This window comes from Eumetopias jubatus, unplaced genomic scaffold (assembly GCF_037043125.1).
Source record: "Eumetopias jubatus isolate StellerSeaLion01/CBP00866 unplaced genomic scaffold, mEumJub1_p1.0 scaffold_15, whole genome shotgun sequence".
Lineage (NCBI taxonomy): Eukaryota > Metazoa > Chordata > Mammalia > Carnivora > Otariidae > Eumetopias > Eumetopias jubatus.
Genome location: NW_028274821.1, coordinates 60,732,531 through 60,746,867, shown reverse-complemented (window position 1 = coordinate 60,746,867; position 14,337 = coordinate 60,732,531). Strand labels below are relative to the sequence as shown.

At 49.1% G+C, this 14,337-nt stretch overlaps 1 protein-coding gene across 2 annotated transcripts in view; it reads right to left on the bottom strand.

The window, feature by feature from the left end:
* Positions 1-3,754: 3,754 nt before the first annotated feature.
* The window catches only part of FRMPD1 (FERM and PDZ domain containing 1), a 48,836-nt gene continuing 38,253 nt past the window's right edge, over positions 3,755-14,337 (bottom strand). For both annotated transcript variants that reach the window (XM_088018943.1, XM_028108859.2), the window contains 5 exons: positions 14,102-14,197; positions 11,825-12,007; positions 10,800-10,944; positions 7,918-8,706; positions 3,755-6,141 (listed from right to left, as the gene is read on the bottom strand). In XM_088018943.1, coding sequence (XP_087875069.1) covers positions 3,755-6,141; positions 7,918-8,706; positions 10,800-10,944; positions 11,825-12,007; positions 14,102-14,197 — 3,600 coding nt within the window. The remainder of the gene's footprint in view (positions 6,142-7,917; positions 8,707-10,799; positions 10,945-11,824; positions 12,008-14,101; positions 14,198-14,337) is intronic.

Genomic DNA, 14,337 nt, shown 5'->3' with positions numbered 1-14,337 from the left:
CCCTTAACGAATGAGTCTAGCCTCTGACCGACCATTCTCCTTTATCTAACTCACCTTACAGATCCACGGAGAAAGCGAGGCTCAGAGAACTGAAGAGACTTCTCCAAGCTTTGGCCTGAAAAAAACTATCACCCACTCTTCACTCTTCCCTTTATTCCTGCAATCGTAGGGGTCTCACCCTTTCAGAGAGAGCCTAGCATGAATGAGCCCGAAATATCTCCCGCCCAAGAAACCACAGCCCTGTTGGATCCCTCCTTGACCCCACACTTTTTCCCTCTCTGGACTCTTCTTTCGACAGCGCCTGCAGCACCTCCATCCTGCCCCTAGTCCTTCAGTACCATCCTTTATCTCCTACTGGAGCAATTTTTAAATGCTAAAAGTAAACATTCTTTATCTCCCAGAAGGCTTTTCCTAAAACCCAGCGCTAACCTCTCTTCTCAGCTCAGAAGCTGGTCCTGGCTTCCCACTCAGCAGGGCTTGCAAAGTGGCTGAAAGGGTCTTCAGTGGCTCCTACCAGTCCCTACCAGTCCTACCAGTCCACACCTGCCAGTCCCTGCACTTTGCACTCAGCCAAACTGGATACCTCCCTCTCTCCCAGCCACTGCTCTAGTGTCTCTTCACCTTTGAATGAGCTCATGGCCATCCCCACAGAAAAGTCCTCAGAACTGCTCCTCCCACCCCTCCTACCCTGTACCCCCACCCCCCAACTCCCACCATGCAGCGGACCTCCGTTTGCCAGATGATTATGTGTCTCCCCTATTTCAAACCCTAGTGGCTTCCCATTGTACTTGGATATAAAGTCTAACCTTCCCAAGGCCTTCCTGGCCTGGTTCCTGGCTGCCCCACCAACCTCACCTATCACTCTTCCTCTGGCTTGCTGTGTTCCAGTCACACCTGTCTTCTTGAAATGCTTCAAATATACCCAAGACCTTTGCAGATACTTTTCCCATTCCTCTCACTTTTTCCATGGCTGGCTCCTTCTTATCCTTTAGGCTTCAGCTTAAACCTTCCCTCTTCAGAGAGGCCTTTACTGATCACCCAGGTAAGATAAGTTCATTCCATCCCCATCTTGGCACTCTTCATTTCTTCCTAATAGCAATCTTTTTTTCTGTGTCTTTCCTACCAATTTTAAGTTCCTGAGGGAACATCTATCATGTTGATGATTTGATTCCCAGTACCGCTGCACAGTAAAGATTTGTTGACAGAACTACCAAATGAGTGATTTTTTTCTTTCTTAACACATCCAAAACTTACCTTCCTATCTACCAAATCCAGGACAGGATGCTAGGTAGCTACTCAATAAATACTTCTTGACATAGTTCTAATTAATGCTGCCTCCTACAGGAAGACTTCCATGATCACTACTCTGTCCCCAACTCCAAAATGACTTCTCTCCTTTGAGCTCTCATTGCACCTTATCTGTCCTCTTTGGTCGCCCTGAGCAGACAATGCCTTATATTGTAGGTCTCTATCTCTACATGTCATCTTATCTCTTAGACCAGGAGCTCTTGGAGACAGGATTCTTACATCCATAATCCTGCATCAGGCATCACTTGGGATGGGTGTAACAAATGTTTGTATAAAGAAATGAATCAGCCATTGTGATGGTGAGTGGAAAAAGGATGGAAAAGTGCAAATGTCTGCTAGTTTCTTAGTCATTAAACAACTGACTCTTGCATTGTATTCCACTCTGCTTATTTCATGTAGGGGGCTGTGTATCTCAAAGAAAGCGCTAAACAGGACCCCATCCCTCGTTGTAGCTTCTTAACAATGAGGGATTTCCTGGAACTTCTGGAACTTAGTACTCCTCATGGGAACTGCAGAGCAACCTACTAACTCCATACAGTAGCAATCCAAGAGAGTTAATGGATTTGAGGGGGGGAGGAAGCAAAGAAAGACAGAAATAAACATTTGAGTACCTGTGCCAGAGGCTTCACAGTCTTCTTCCTGCCTTCATGATTATTTCTCACAATAATGCTGAATGTGTATTACATAACAATCTCTAGTTTAGGGTGTTGTCCCATTGATAAGAAAATATATTCAAGGTATCTAAAGCATCTGGCACACTGTAGGCCCCCACTAAATGAGACTAGTAATAATTCCTTTTGTCAGTTGGGGAAACTGAGGCCCAGAGAAGTGCCTATAAGAACACTGCCAGGATTCAAGCCCTGGTTGAGCTGAAGTCCTGAGCTCCTTCCTTCAACTTTCGAACATATAAATTATGCAGCTCTTCACAGAGCTTTCTGCTGGTAAAAGTGTTCATGTCCTGTTTAACACCATATAATTTTTTATTATTTCAGTGTCCTATTGTTCCCACTTTGGCCACAAAAGCACTTCAAATCTATGTTCAAGAGCCTTATTTAAAATTTTATTCAAACTATTGTGTGAAAAGAAACAAGCCTCTAAGAAAATCTTTTCCTGGCACAAGGACTGGTTAACTGGTTAGTTAACAAGGGGTTTTAGAAGGGGTCTTTTCCCAAAATACGGCTTTGTTCTGATTGCCAAGACCTTAGGTACATAACACTCTGATTCTGCCCCCGGCTTCTTCTGGGTGAAGGAGAGGAATCAAGGGGCCAGTGCAGACCCACCACTGATCAGGAGTACCAGAGGGACAAAAGGACCACTTGAATGAGCTCTAGTAGCCCCAGGTGAGCATCCAAGCCAGCTTTAGCCTGGCCAGAGAAGCCAGGGGAAAAAGACATCCCAAGGGTATCTTGAAACCAGTTTTGCTGGAGTCTGAAAACAAAATGTAGGAAATGGTTTCACACTAGGAGATGTACCCATAAAGTCCGAGGGTTATTACTGACTTTTACTGAGTATTTACTAAATTATTTACTAGATTTCTACACTGCAAGCAGGAAGTCTTCATATTTAGGGAGAAAACCAAAGCACGGAGGGGTGAAGTAGCTTGTCCGGTGTCCCAGTAAGATTAACGAGGATTAACTGGCTCAACTGGGATTAGTGAGAAAGGTACTAAATATATTTCTTTTGCTCTAATATTACTCTTAAAAAAGGCAAATCTAATTCAGGGCTTTAATATTTGCTGTTTTAGACATTTACAACAGAAAAACGGTACAATATTCTGGTGTGCAGTCAATTTCCGAGGAAGCCCAGGGCGCACACTCCTGGATGTGGGTCACCGTGAGACTAAGAACTTACTGCCACCTAGTGGCAACCTATGCTTGTCATAGCGAGGGGGCCAAGAATTACCAGGCCTGTGCGGCAAACCAAAATTTACGAACGTAGAATCTATCCAATCTGACATGTATTCACTCCTATTTGTGAAGGTTATTGCCAAATCAGTGTGATATTAGCAGTCAAGACCATTTTTCAGTGACCCCCCCACCTTCCTCCCTCATCCTTGTCATCTTGGGACAGTTTGTGAGTTCCTCTTGCTTCCACAACCCCAGAACTCCTAGTCCGTACAGCTTACTGAGGGCAATCTACTTATCTGTATCCCCCTGAGGGTCTGTGAGCACCCTGACCAGGGGCAGGGACTTGTCTTATTCATCTTTATATCCTAAGTGCCTACACATGGCCTGAACCAGAGGAGGTCCCTAGTGAATGTTTGTTGAATGAATACAAATGAGTGCTTTTAACCCAAACTTATCATCACTCTGTATGATTCAGGCCAGGATGAAGCAGCAGTTTATTTGAATACTCTAGTAAACATTTTGGAGGGGTGGGCGGAGGAATGGAGGGGCTTCTCAGGACAGCGTCCACGGCAGGGCAGGAGCCTGGGCCAGCAGCCCGTTCACAGGGCAGCGGATGCCCGGAACTTCTGGGTCAAAGAGAACACGGCAGCCGTGAGGGCCGTGCACTGACGGGCCAAGAGTTTCACACTCAGGTCGTGGTAACCTCTCTCACAGGCCAGCCTAGCAGCCTCCACGAACTGGTGGTAGGTATACACCACATCCCTCAGGTACCCGGCCGCCTCCCGGTGCCGGCCCGAGCAGCGGCCACAGTCAGTGAGCTGGAAGCACAGGCCGGCCAGCTGGACCAGGTGCTGGAAGGTGTCCCGCACGGCACCCTGCATCTCTTCAGGGGACTGGTCCATTCTGATCACATGTTGACAGCTTGACAGGAGCTTCTGGGAACCCATGCAGAGGCGGCTCCGGCTTTCTGAAAAGTGCCAGGTGCACTTCTCCGGGGGGTGTCTCTTCCCATGTCCCCAGGAAGCTTCTAGAATATCTTGTAATTCCAGTAAGCTCTCTGTGAGTTGCACGAAGCCCTCTGGGCTGCTGGCTGGGGCAGCTTTCAGCTGTCTCAGAGCCCTGGAGCAGTACTCTGGCCAGATGTGGCTACTCCTCGACAGGGCCTCAGCGCTGCAGCTGTGGGCCTGGGCAGGCCTCCAGGGCAGGGCCAGCCGGCTGCCTGCAGAGGGCGGTGAGGTGAGGGGGGCTGCCATGGGGTATGCCTCCAAGTCCCTGTCTTCTTCCTCTGCATCTGGCTGCAGGCCCCGGAAGCACGTGGCGTAGGAGAACTGGCAGCTGCACGGCTCCATCCCAATGCTAGGGGCCACCGTTTCATTCATACCCATGAACCCCAAAGACGTGGCCATCCTGAGGCTGGCAGAAACTTTAGGATGACTTTCTGGGGCAAAGCACAGGAAAGACTTCTCAGCAGAAAGGCAGATGCTAGGGCTTTTGCCTTTGTTTTCTGACAGTGAGCAATGGTTTGAACCTTCTAAGTGGGGCCCCTTTTGGGGACACGCTAGTGGCTTTGGCAAAGAAGGACCTCGATTAAAAGAGATTTGCTGTGGAGGGTCCCTAGAGGCTGTATCTTCCCCCATCACATGGTTAAGTGGCTCGGCCTTGACCCCCTCCGGAGGGAAGACTGATGGAATGGTCTGGTCCCCAAGCAAGAAATCAGGGTCTAAATCCAGCTCTTCCGATAGTTTTTGCTCTTGGGCCTGGCAGGCTTGGCTTGGGGTTTCTCTGCTTTGTCCTTTGGGGTCCGTGGGGGAATGTGGCAGGATCTGCTCAGTTCCTGTTACAGGAAACTTCAAGGAGAGCATGGCTATTATTCCACCAGCTGGGGCACTGACACCAGTAGTCTGTGGCATAGCATTCGACAGGCCACTCCTGGAGTCACCTGAATCTTGCCCAGATTCATCATGAAATAAACTGATGCCATTTTTGTTTGCAACTTCTCCGTCATGTCCCAGAGAGAGCTGTCCTTGTTGCTCCTCCTCTGTAGGAAAAGCAGCCATCTTCTTTCCTGAATTTATTCCACATTCATCACTTCTAGGCCTGACTGGAAGAGACAACGAAGGCTGTGTGTGCTTGGGGGCAGTTTCTTGCAGAGGATTTGCAGACAAAGATCCCAGGCCTGTTTCCAACTGGACTCCTCCCAGCTCTAGAGTGTCTGCTTGAGAGGCATTATGCAGCCCTGGGCTGATGGGCAGGCAGCCTCTATCTGGGTTTGGGTCAGCACTGGAGAGGGAGGAGGTGCTGTCCCCAAGCTCTAGGGTGAGTTCTTTGGGGGCACTGCCATCCGAGTGTTGAAATGGAGACAAGGTTTGGGAAGGCTCTCCCTGAGCATTATCTGGACCAGATGAGCCTGGATTGGAACAGTGAGGGGTACTTGCCGGGGAACTGGCAACAGTGGCAGTCAGGGGGGCATCCCCAGAACTATCTTTATGGTTGAGGTCAATCCGGAGGCGAATAGCAGAAATAGAAGACACTCGAGAGTCGATGACAGACTTGGTTTCCATGGTCTCAGGCTCCATCTCCATGACCCGGGAGGCTGGGTTTTTGCTCTTGGTCTTCCTCAAGGGACCCAGCAGCCCCAGGGCCTTCGTCTCCAGGAGGCCGGGCTCACCTTGCATGTCCTGCAGAGAGGACACAGTCGGGGAGGGTGCACCAAGGGCCAGATAGGGCTCCCTGTTGTAGTAGCACACATCGTCCACACTCTCCAGGGAGGCTGAGGGCACCAGGGGAAATGACACTTGACAGGTGTAGTCGGTCTGTAGGAAAGACCTTCTTTTCCTCAGGGTCTTGGCATACTTCTTCACCCCTCCCCTTCTGGTTGGTTCTCTTCCATCCGGCCCAGGATTCAGGCTATCCTCAGGGGTGCAAGTGTTAAACTTATTCTTCAAGCTTGTGGCACTGACTTCTGCAGCAGGAACAGCTCTGGGCCCTGAGAATCAACAAAGGAAAGAGTACATGAAATGAAGAAAAACAAAGAGACTTAGAGAACTTGGGCTCAGGACTCAGGGTTGCCTGGGTTCAAATCCTGGCTGAGCTGGGTCACCTTGGGCATGCTAAATCTTGACCTCCTCAATTTGCTCATCTAATAAATGGGAATAATAATTTTTGATTCTTGGTTGCCCACAACCCATTTTATTGTCTTTTGGTCACAGTACCAAATGAAATGAAAATCAGTACCAAAATGAAAATGAGATGAATGAACTCTCCCCCAGTGGTTACAGTCTGTTGGAACTCTTCATGATTGTGCCCTATCCACAATCAGCCAAGTAGCCAGATTTATGACCTAGAAAGTCAGCCACAAATTTCCTAGATTTGGAAATTGCACAATGGCCGGCACAGCAAGTCAAAGCTGAGGGCATGGATGGCAGTTGGCTGGATTCTTTGGAGAACAGTGCAAACTTGCTCCTAAGTTTCTCCTTCTCTAGGGGTGTGGTCAATTAATGAACTCAGGGTAGATGGTGGAGAGTTCCTTCATTCATTTAGCAAAATTGCCAGACACCATGTGCTGGGCACACAGGGCTGAGTGTGAAATACGCAGCTCCTACACTCTAAGGAATTCCTGTTTTTTTTAGTGAGGAAGAGAAACATCAACACAAAAATCACACAAATAGACAATTATAGGCAATGCTAAGGGCTAGGCAGGGAGCCCCCAGGAGGCTACGAAAACACAGCCCAAGTCTTGGCAGTCTGGGTCATGTTTCGGGGGAAGTGAATTTCCAGGTGGGACCTGATAGATGAGTGGGCATTAACAGCCAAAGACCAGGGTGAGGCGTGTTTTAGGTGGAAAGAGCAGCACGACAAAGGCCAGAGGTAGGAAAGAGCACGGCACTCTCCAAGAACAACAAGGAGGTCTCTGTGGTAGGTACGCAGAAAGAGGGCTCAGGAGGACGGAGAGAGAAAGAAAGACGCCATGTCACAGAGGACCTTGAGGTGCCCCATGGGGGCTGCTCAGGAGCTGGCCTCTCTCACACCAACAACAGGAAACCACTGGAGGGCAGGGAACAACAGGGAAAGGCTGAAAAAAAAATAAAAGGGCTGCAGCTTCCCCAGCTTCTGCTGGGTCACCATCAATGTCTGTGAGCTATTTTCCAATTTTTTTCTCCTTCAGCATATAGTGTGTGTGTGTGTGTGTGTGTGTGTGTGTAAGTGTCCTGCAAGAATCTCAAGTCAACTCAGGAAGTCACTCTATGTGGAAAGACACCCCACAGTCTTTGTGGTGGAAAGGATAAGGAGCCAGAAAGAAACAGGACCAACAGATCCCCTGCCTTTTCTTATGTGTGAGTTTCTCAAGGGGCCACCAATGGCCTCTCAGGTTCTTCTTGCTTCAAAGCCTCACTTAATGTAGCGTCAGGGTCAGTAATGACGCAGCCACTTCCTTCTGCTGAGCACTCCTGTCAAACCCTTTTCTGTGTAAATTCTGTCCACCACACAAGGCCCAGTGCATCTGCCACCTCTTCTAGGAAGCCTTTCCTGTTGAGTAAGTGCCTCCCATCTTTGCTTGCCTACAGTTCTCTGAACCTCCCTTGTAGCACTGACTTGAAGTTATGACACTTATAACTTGGTCCACTGAGGCCCGCTGGGCCTTCTCAAACAAGGACAAGGACCCTGCTTTACTCATGTGTTTTCCCCTCCAGCTTGGTCCTTGCCCCTGCTGGGTGTTCAGGAGCTGCCTGCCGAGTCTGCAGACCTGCTGGGGAGGGCTCACCTGAGAGGGCATCTGGGGGTGTGAGCTTGTCAGCGGCATCATAGTATTCCTCATCCGAGCTACCATCCTCCAAGGCCAGCGGCAGGTGCGGGGCCAGGGCGTCCAGAGTGGAGCTGGGCTGCTGACGGCAAGCCGGTGGGCCCGCGCCCTGCCGGGAGGCTGCACTCTCCAAGCTGTCGCTCAGGTGGCTGGCTAGCGAGACACCAGAGCACAGACTATAGTAGTCGGTCTGGCTGCCCTCATACAGCCTGGGGTCCAGCCTGACTGCACTCAGTTCTGGTCCCCAGCTGAAAGTCTCAGGAGCGGGACTCTCAGAAAACTCTGTCTTCTGGCATGGAGGACTGGCTCTCTGGGCCAGGTCCAGGAGACAGAGGAAGCCACTGGTTTCAATCCCGCTTCTCTCCTCTTGGCTGTTGGAACCGAGAGTCTCTGGGAAGCCCGGTGAGCTGGAGTGGAAGAAGCCAGACCTGCTGGAAGAGCAAGTGTCCAAATCATCCTCTTCCAGGGCATCCATGGACTCACTGGAGCCACTGGTCCTGCAGCCTCGGCTCTCGGTGTTGGCCGAGTCAGATGCCTCGGACTCAGCACTGTCTGTCGTGCTGCTGGCCCCGGAGATGCTCGGGCCCCTCCTGGCCACCTCAGGCGTGAGGCTGTCCCCAGGAGGCAGCTCCTCTTTGACGAGCGGTCTGCAGGGACCCAGCTTCAGCAGTTGTCTGTCAGAGAGAGGCTCCAGCACGCAATCCAGTTCAGAGGACTCCTCTGAGTCGCTGCACGCCCTGGATTCGTAGCCTGTAATGAAAGGGACCCCGGGAGTTAGGTGACAGCATTCAGGGACTGACAGAGGTGTATGTCCTCCCATCCCTCATTCTGCCTGCCCTCCCATTCTCCAGGGCGGCCAGCCAAGATCACACTGCATTGGCTGACACAGGACGCATGGGATTCCAGAGTCCATGTTCTCCCCGCACATCGGGCTACTTTCCCGCATCTCCCTGAACTGCATAATGGAGACAGGACTACTTCTGAGGAGAGCTGTGGGTTCACGGAAACATGGAGGTTATGTGGCTGGATTGCACTCTGCTCCGTGCAGCATCACACAGGTTTGCCAGGCCCCTCCTCAAATCCCAGGTCTGTCCTGTCCCCAGATGGGGAATCCTATTTAAAAAATCAAACAGATCCTCAGCCCTAACCCTGATGTACTAAGTCAAATATCTAGGGAATGGGGCTGAGAATCTGTATTCTTAGCAACTTATGTGGGATTCTGAGGCTAATAGGCTGGCACCATTTTGAAGCCTGGCCTTGGGGACCCACTGGTGCTACCGGGCTTTTAGGACAATCAAAACTCATCTAGCTGCTGGTACTCAGGAAGGATTCATGGCAGGAAGGTTGAGGGCATTGACCCAGGTCTCTAATTTCTCCTCTACCATAGCTTCCAGTGTGATAATTCTAAAAACTTCTCTCTGATCACATTATACTCTACTTAAATCCCCTGATGGCTTCCTCTGTCTACAGGGAGGAGCCTAAGCTCTCCCACGGGAGTTAAGGCCCCTCACAGGGTGGCCCCAACCCCTCCTCAGCAGCTTGGTCACCCCCTCACAGTGTGGCCCCCAACTCCTCAGCAGCCTGGGCACCCCCTCACAGTGTGGCCCCAACCCCTCCTCAGCAGCTTGGTCACCCCCTCACAGTGTGGCCCCGACCCCTCCTCAGCAGCCTGGGCACCCCCTCACAGTGTGGGCCCGACCCCTCCTCAGCAGCCTGGGCACCCCCTCACAGTGTGGCCCCGACCCCTCCTCAGCAGCCTGGTCACCCCCTGCAGGCTTCACATGCTCCAGCCACCACAGAGAGCTTCTCACAGATCATGACCTTGCCCTTTGTGTCATGCCTCCATGTTGTCCCCTCTGCTTCAAATGATCTCTCCTCTCTTCTTTGCCTGGTTAATTCCACCAGTCTTTCGAGATCTACTTCAAACATCCCCCCTCTGGAGTGCCTTCCCCCCCACTGCCCCCTGCCCCAGCAGAAGCAGTCCCTCCCACCACCAGACGTTCACAACTGCTCCTACTCTGCATTGTCTGATAAGACTCTAAGATATCATCCCTTGTTCATAAACCATGTTAAAACCAAAACAAGTACCCAAAACTCATCACTTCCTAATTATTTTACTATTATCTAATCCCTTGAGATTATTTATGACCACTTGATCCAAATGGCGGAAATGCTACATAATGTTGTGCTACTGAGCATCTCTTCCCATCTCCACATTCAGTGACATCACGTTGGTAGCCTGAAGTTAGCCGTAGTGGGAGTGTTTCAACATTTATCAGCAAACCAGTGGGAAAATGCTGCATCAACAGAGCTGAAGCAAAAGTCTGAGAGAAACTGGGAGCTGGCCCCGGAGCTGTTCATCTCATCTGGCCTTCACCACTTAATTCCTTATATATGATTTCGAGTTCCTTTTATCTCCCGTATCCCCTTCTTCTAAACACGAAAGGTTGAGAATTTCTCTTATAATTCAAGAGAATGCAACAGAGCACCTAGATGTAGAATAAAAACCTAGGTCATCTGTACTTTCTGAATAAATGAATAGCATTTTTTTTTTTTTTTTTTTTGCTAAAATAAAGACAATACAGTGGATCTTAGAGATGATTTTAGGAAATACCACAGGGAATCAGAGACGTTCAACAGCATTTTGTGGCTTTAAGGGGACTCTCAGCTACAAAGAAAGCCTCTCTATTTAGGATTTTAGAAAGATCAACTGTTTACCAGGAAATAAACGGGAAAATAGCTCTCATCCACTTAGGTGGAAGTCTCAGCTCAACTCAATTCACTCCCTCCCTTTAGGCTGTGAAAAGGGCCGGTCCCTATAGGAGCAAGCCTCAGCACCTCACCTTCTTCAGCAGATACCCGGTGCACTTGTTTGTTTCCTGGCCAGAGGAAAATGGAGGTATCTGGGTCAACAAACAGCCTGTAGTACCCAGCAATCAGGCAGGCCAGGTCTTTTGCACTGTTAGATTCCAGTAGCAACGTCAGAACCTTTGAAGATAAAGAGAGCTCTTATATAAAAGGGCTAAGGGACAGTCCAAAGACTGATAACAAGACCATGTGGGGTCAATGAGAGATTCTAAGTAAGTCCAGCCATGGCCCACAGGCAGACCACCTGGTGTCTCCTATTCTCAACTGCAAGACTCGAAATAAGCATACATGTACATACACACAACCACACGTGCACGTACTCACACACTCACAGACACACAGTGGGTTCTTCCCCTTGAATCTCTACCATGTCTCCTGCTTCTTCACCCCCTAGTCCAGCCTCCCCATCCCAACCATCCCACCCCACCCCACCCTGTTCATTCATGCAGTGGGGCCCCTTCGAGACCTGACCTGGAAAAAGAAAAGGAAAGCAAATGAAGAAGGAAGAAGAGGGTGATAAAAAAAAAAAATAACGCAATAACAAATAATGCACCCTTGAGCACGTCAGAATTAAAGCAAAGGAAGGGCAATGTAGGACCTGGCAGAGAGGCTAGGGAAGTACTTTGCATCATTTGCCCATTTTCATTGCTGCCACTCGAAACTCTTGGGCAGCCATTCTGGTCCCATACATGTGATAAAATCATCTGGTGTGCCCATCTAAGTTTTTAAACCCATCAGAAAAGTATATATTCCAAGCTCAGTTTACACCACACACACACACACACACACACACACAAAACCCAAACCTTTTTAGGACCTTCCCAAGAAAATGCACCCTGTTCATTACTCTCCTTTTGATGATACAGGATGGATGATTCATCCTCTTCAGCAAATGCTGGATATTAGAGTTTGTTAATATCCATATTCTCATAAACTACCCTAGGATAATTGAGCCTCAAATTCCAGAAGTTGGATTCAAAATCTCTTCCCCATGCATTACCTTGACATCCTGAAGATACACTTTGACCATGCTCACTTTCTCGGACTCTTCTGTCAGCTCTACACGGCTGATGTTTGCAAACTCTGCCAACGTGGACATGATGTTGAGTTTGCTACTGATAATTTGGCTAATCCCATATTTGGCTCCAACTAGAAGGGCAATATACGACTCTCTATCCTGTAACTGCATCCAGTAGAAGAGGAATTAGTTTTCATTCACAAGTGAGTGAAAATACATTGCACATGCAAGACATGATACCTCTCTCTGCAAAACTCCATGATTTTTATTTCAGATCCTCCCTCACCACCTCTTCCCTAGACTGCCAAACTAGGCAATGGCCCAACCAGGGCCCCATCTACAGCTAAATTAAGTGTATCTCTTACAAGATGCTTCACAAGAGAGAGCCAAACCATGGGACTATTACCTGTTTTGTAAACATAACCTGTGCTTTCACACCAACGTGCCCATATTCATGCTGTGCCCTACTGAAATCCTGACCCCTCTTTACAAGCTTCCGTCAAGGGCGCCTGGGTGGCTCAGTCGGTTAAGCCTCTGCCTTAGGCTCAGGCCAAGATCCCGGGGTCCCTGGATCAAGTCCCAAATTGGGCTCCCTGCTTGGTGGGGAGTCTGCTTCTCCCTCTCCCCGGCTCCTGCTCTCTCTCTCAATTAAATAAGAAATCTTGGGGTGCTTGGGTGGCTCAGTCATTAAGTGTCTGCCTTCGGCTCAGGTCATGATCCCAGAGTCCTGGGATCGAGTCCCATATCAGGCTCCCTGCTCAGCAGGAAGCCTGCTTCTCCCTCTCCCACTCCCCCTGCTTGTGTTCCCTCTCTCGCTGTGTCTCTGTCAAATAAATAAATGAAATCTTAAAAATAAATAAATAAATAAATCTTAAAAAAAAACTTCCATCAAAATCTACTACCTATGGAAAACATCTGCTCCATCTGTCTCCTCAAGCCAGAGTAGCCCCTTTCCTCTGCATTGTTCCCACACCACAGCCTCTGTCCTGCTCTGGTAGCACTGAGCTGCCACTTCTCACTGTAATTATTCGTATCTGAGTGCCATGTTCACGTTAAGGTCCCTGACAACAGAGCTGGTATTTATCTACATTGGTAGCCCCTCGTGCCTCGCAAGCACCCTGAGCCAGTTCAATGTGGCTGGCATCTCCCATTACCAGTTCTCACCTTACACAGGAAAAGTCAAGGGGGGCTGGGGACAGGAACTTGACGGCTGGGAGAGGACAGGAGTAGCCTGTGGTAAAAGTGCAAGTTTTTCTTGTATCTTCAAGCCTTCCTTTCTGTGGTCTAGTCTCTTTTCCACCTTTTCGTCACCTACTTGTACAAAGACTCAACTATTTTTCCCTTCCCCTATCTGATGCTCTTCCTTTCTCTCCAAACATTGATTCTCTTTGTCCATCTACAGTGGTAGGTCAGCAATGTGATTAAACTGACCCATCACTGTAGACGACTGAGAAGCACACCAAATACACACTGAGAGGAGCTTTGTTGACATATTAAAAAACCCTCTAATGGGCAGATTGTCTGGTTTTGTGCTGGAGGGTTCTGGGGCTGTCTGAATAGTGCCGTCAGGGAGAGTCCCTGTAAGCCACAGCCCACCTGCTGAAAAGCACAGAGCTCGAGGCCTAGGCTCCAGAAAGCAAGCTGGGGGAGGAAGGAGTACCAGAGCAGACAGCTCTTTGGCTTCTCTTTTCCCTTTTTCAGATCCACCCTCAGTTCTTTCCTTCTGAACAGTCAGGACGCCAGCCTGGCAGTCAATCTAACATTCTCATCTTTGTTTCACAATTTCCCATTCTTCCTTTTCACCTTCCTATCCCCAAGGCACCAGCGTAAACGGCCTACGTTTCCCTTCCCTCAGAATGCCTTTCCTCCAGACCGAAAGCTGGCCAGATCCAACCTTCCTGCTTTTCCCTAATCCTTTCTGCCCACCATACTCAACCTGAAGCCGGCAAGGTGCCCTCTGTCTTCAAACTCCACAGCAAGAGTCCAGTGCCTCTCCCATGGCTTCACTTGGTCTGTTGGGTACTTTGTTTCATTGTTTGAGGGTAGAAATCATGTCTTACTGAGTTCTGTCTCCCCCTAGCATCTGTCACAGGGTTGGCACCAAGCATGATAAACACTCCCTGATGATGTAATATTTCACGTCCCAAATTCTGGTACATGACAGGGTGCTCATGAATTTTAGGCTAAAATATACACCAATCTTCAGAGGACCTCTAAGTCTCTCATAAGAGTAGGGGTCCACATTTCTAGAATACATACCATTAGAGTAGCATTAAAGATTTTTCCACCATATGTCTTGAGTTCCCCAAGGATCTGTAGATAATTTAAACGTAGCTGGGCAGCAGAAATAAGTTGCTTACATAGGGGGAGGAAAAAAAGACTTAAGTTAGAGTTATTCGCTTGCCTAAAATCCACGCAATACTGAAAATGCTTTCTCTGAGGTTTCACTACAGACAGCTGGGGGTAGGGAGTAGGGTCGGTGTCAGCAGAGGACA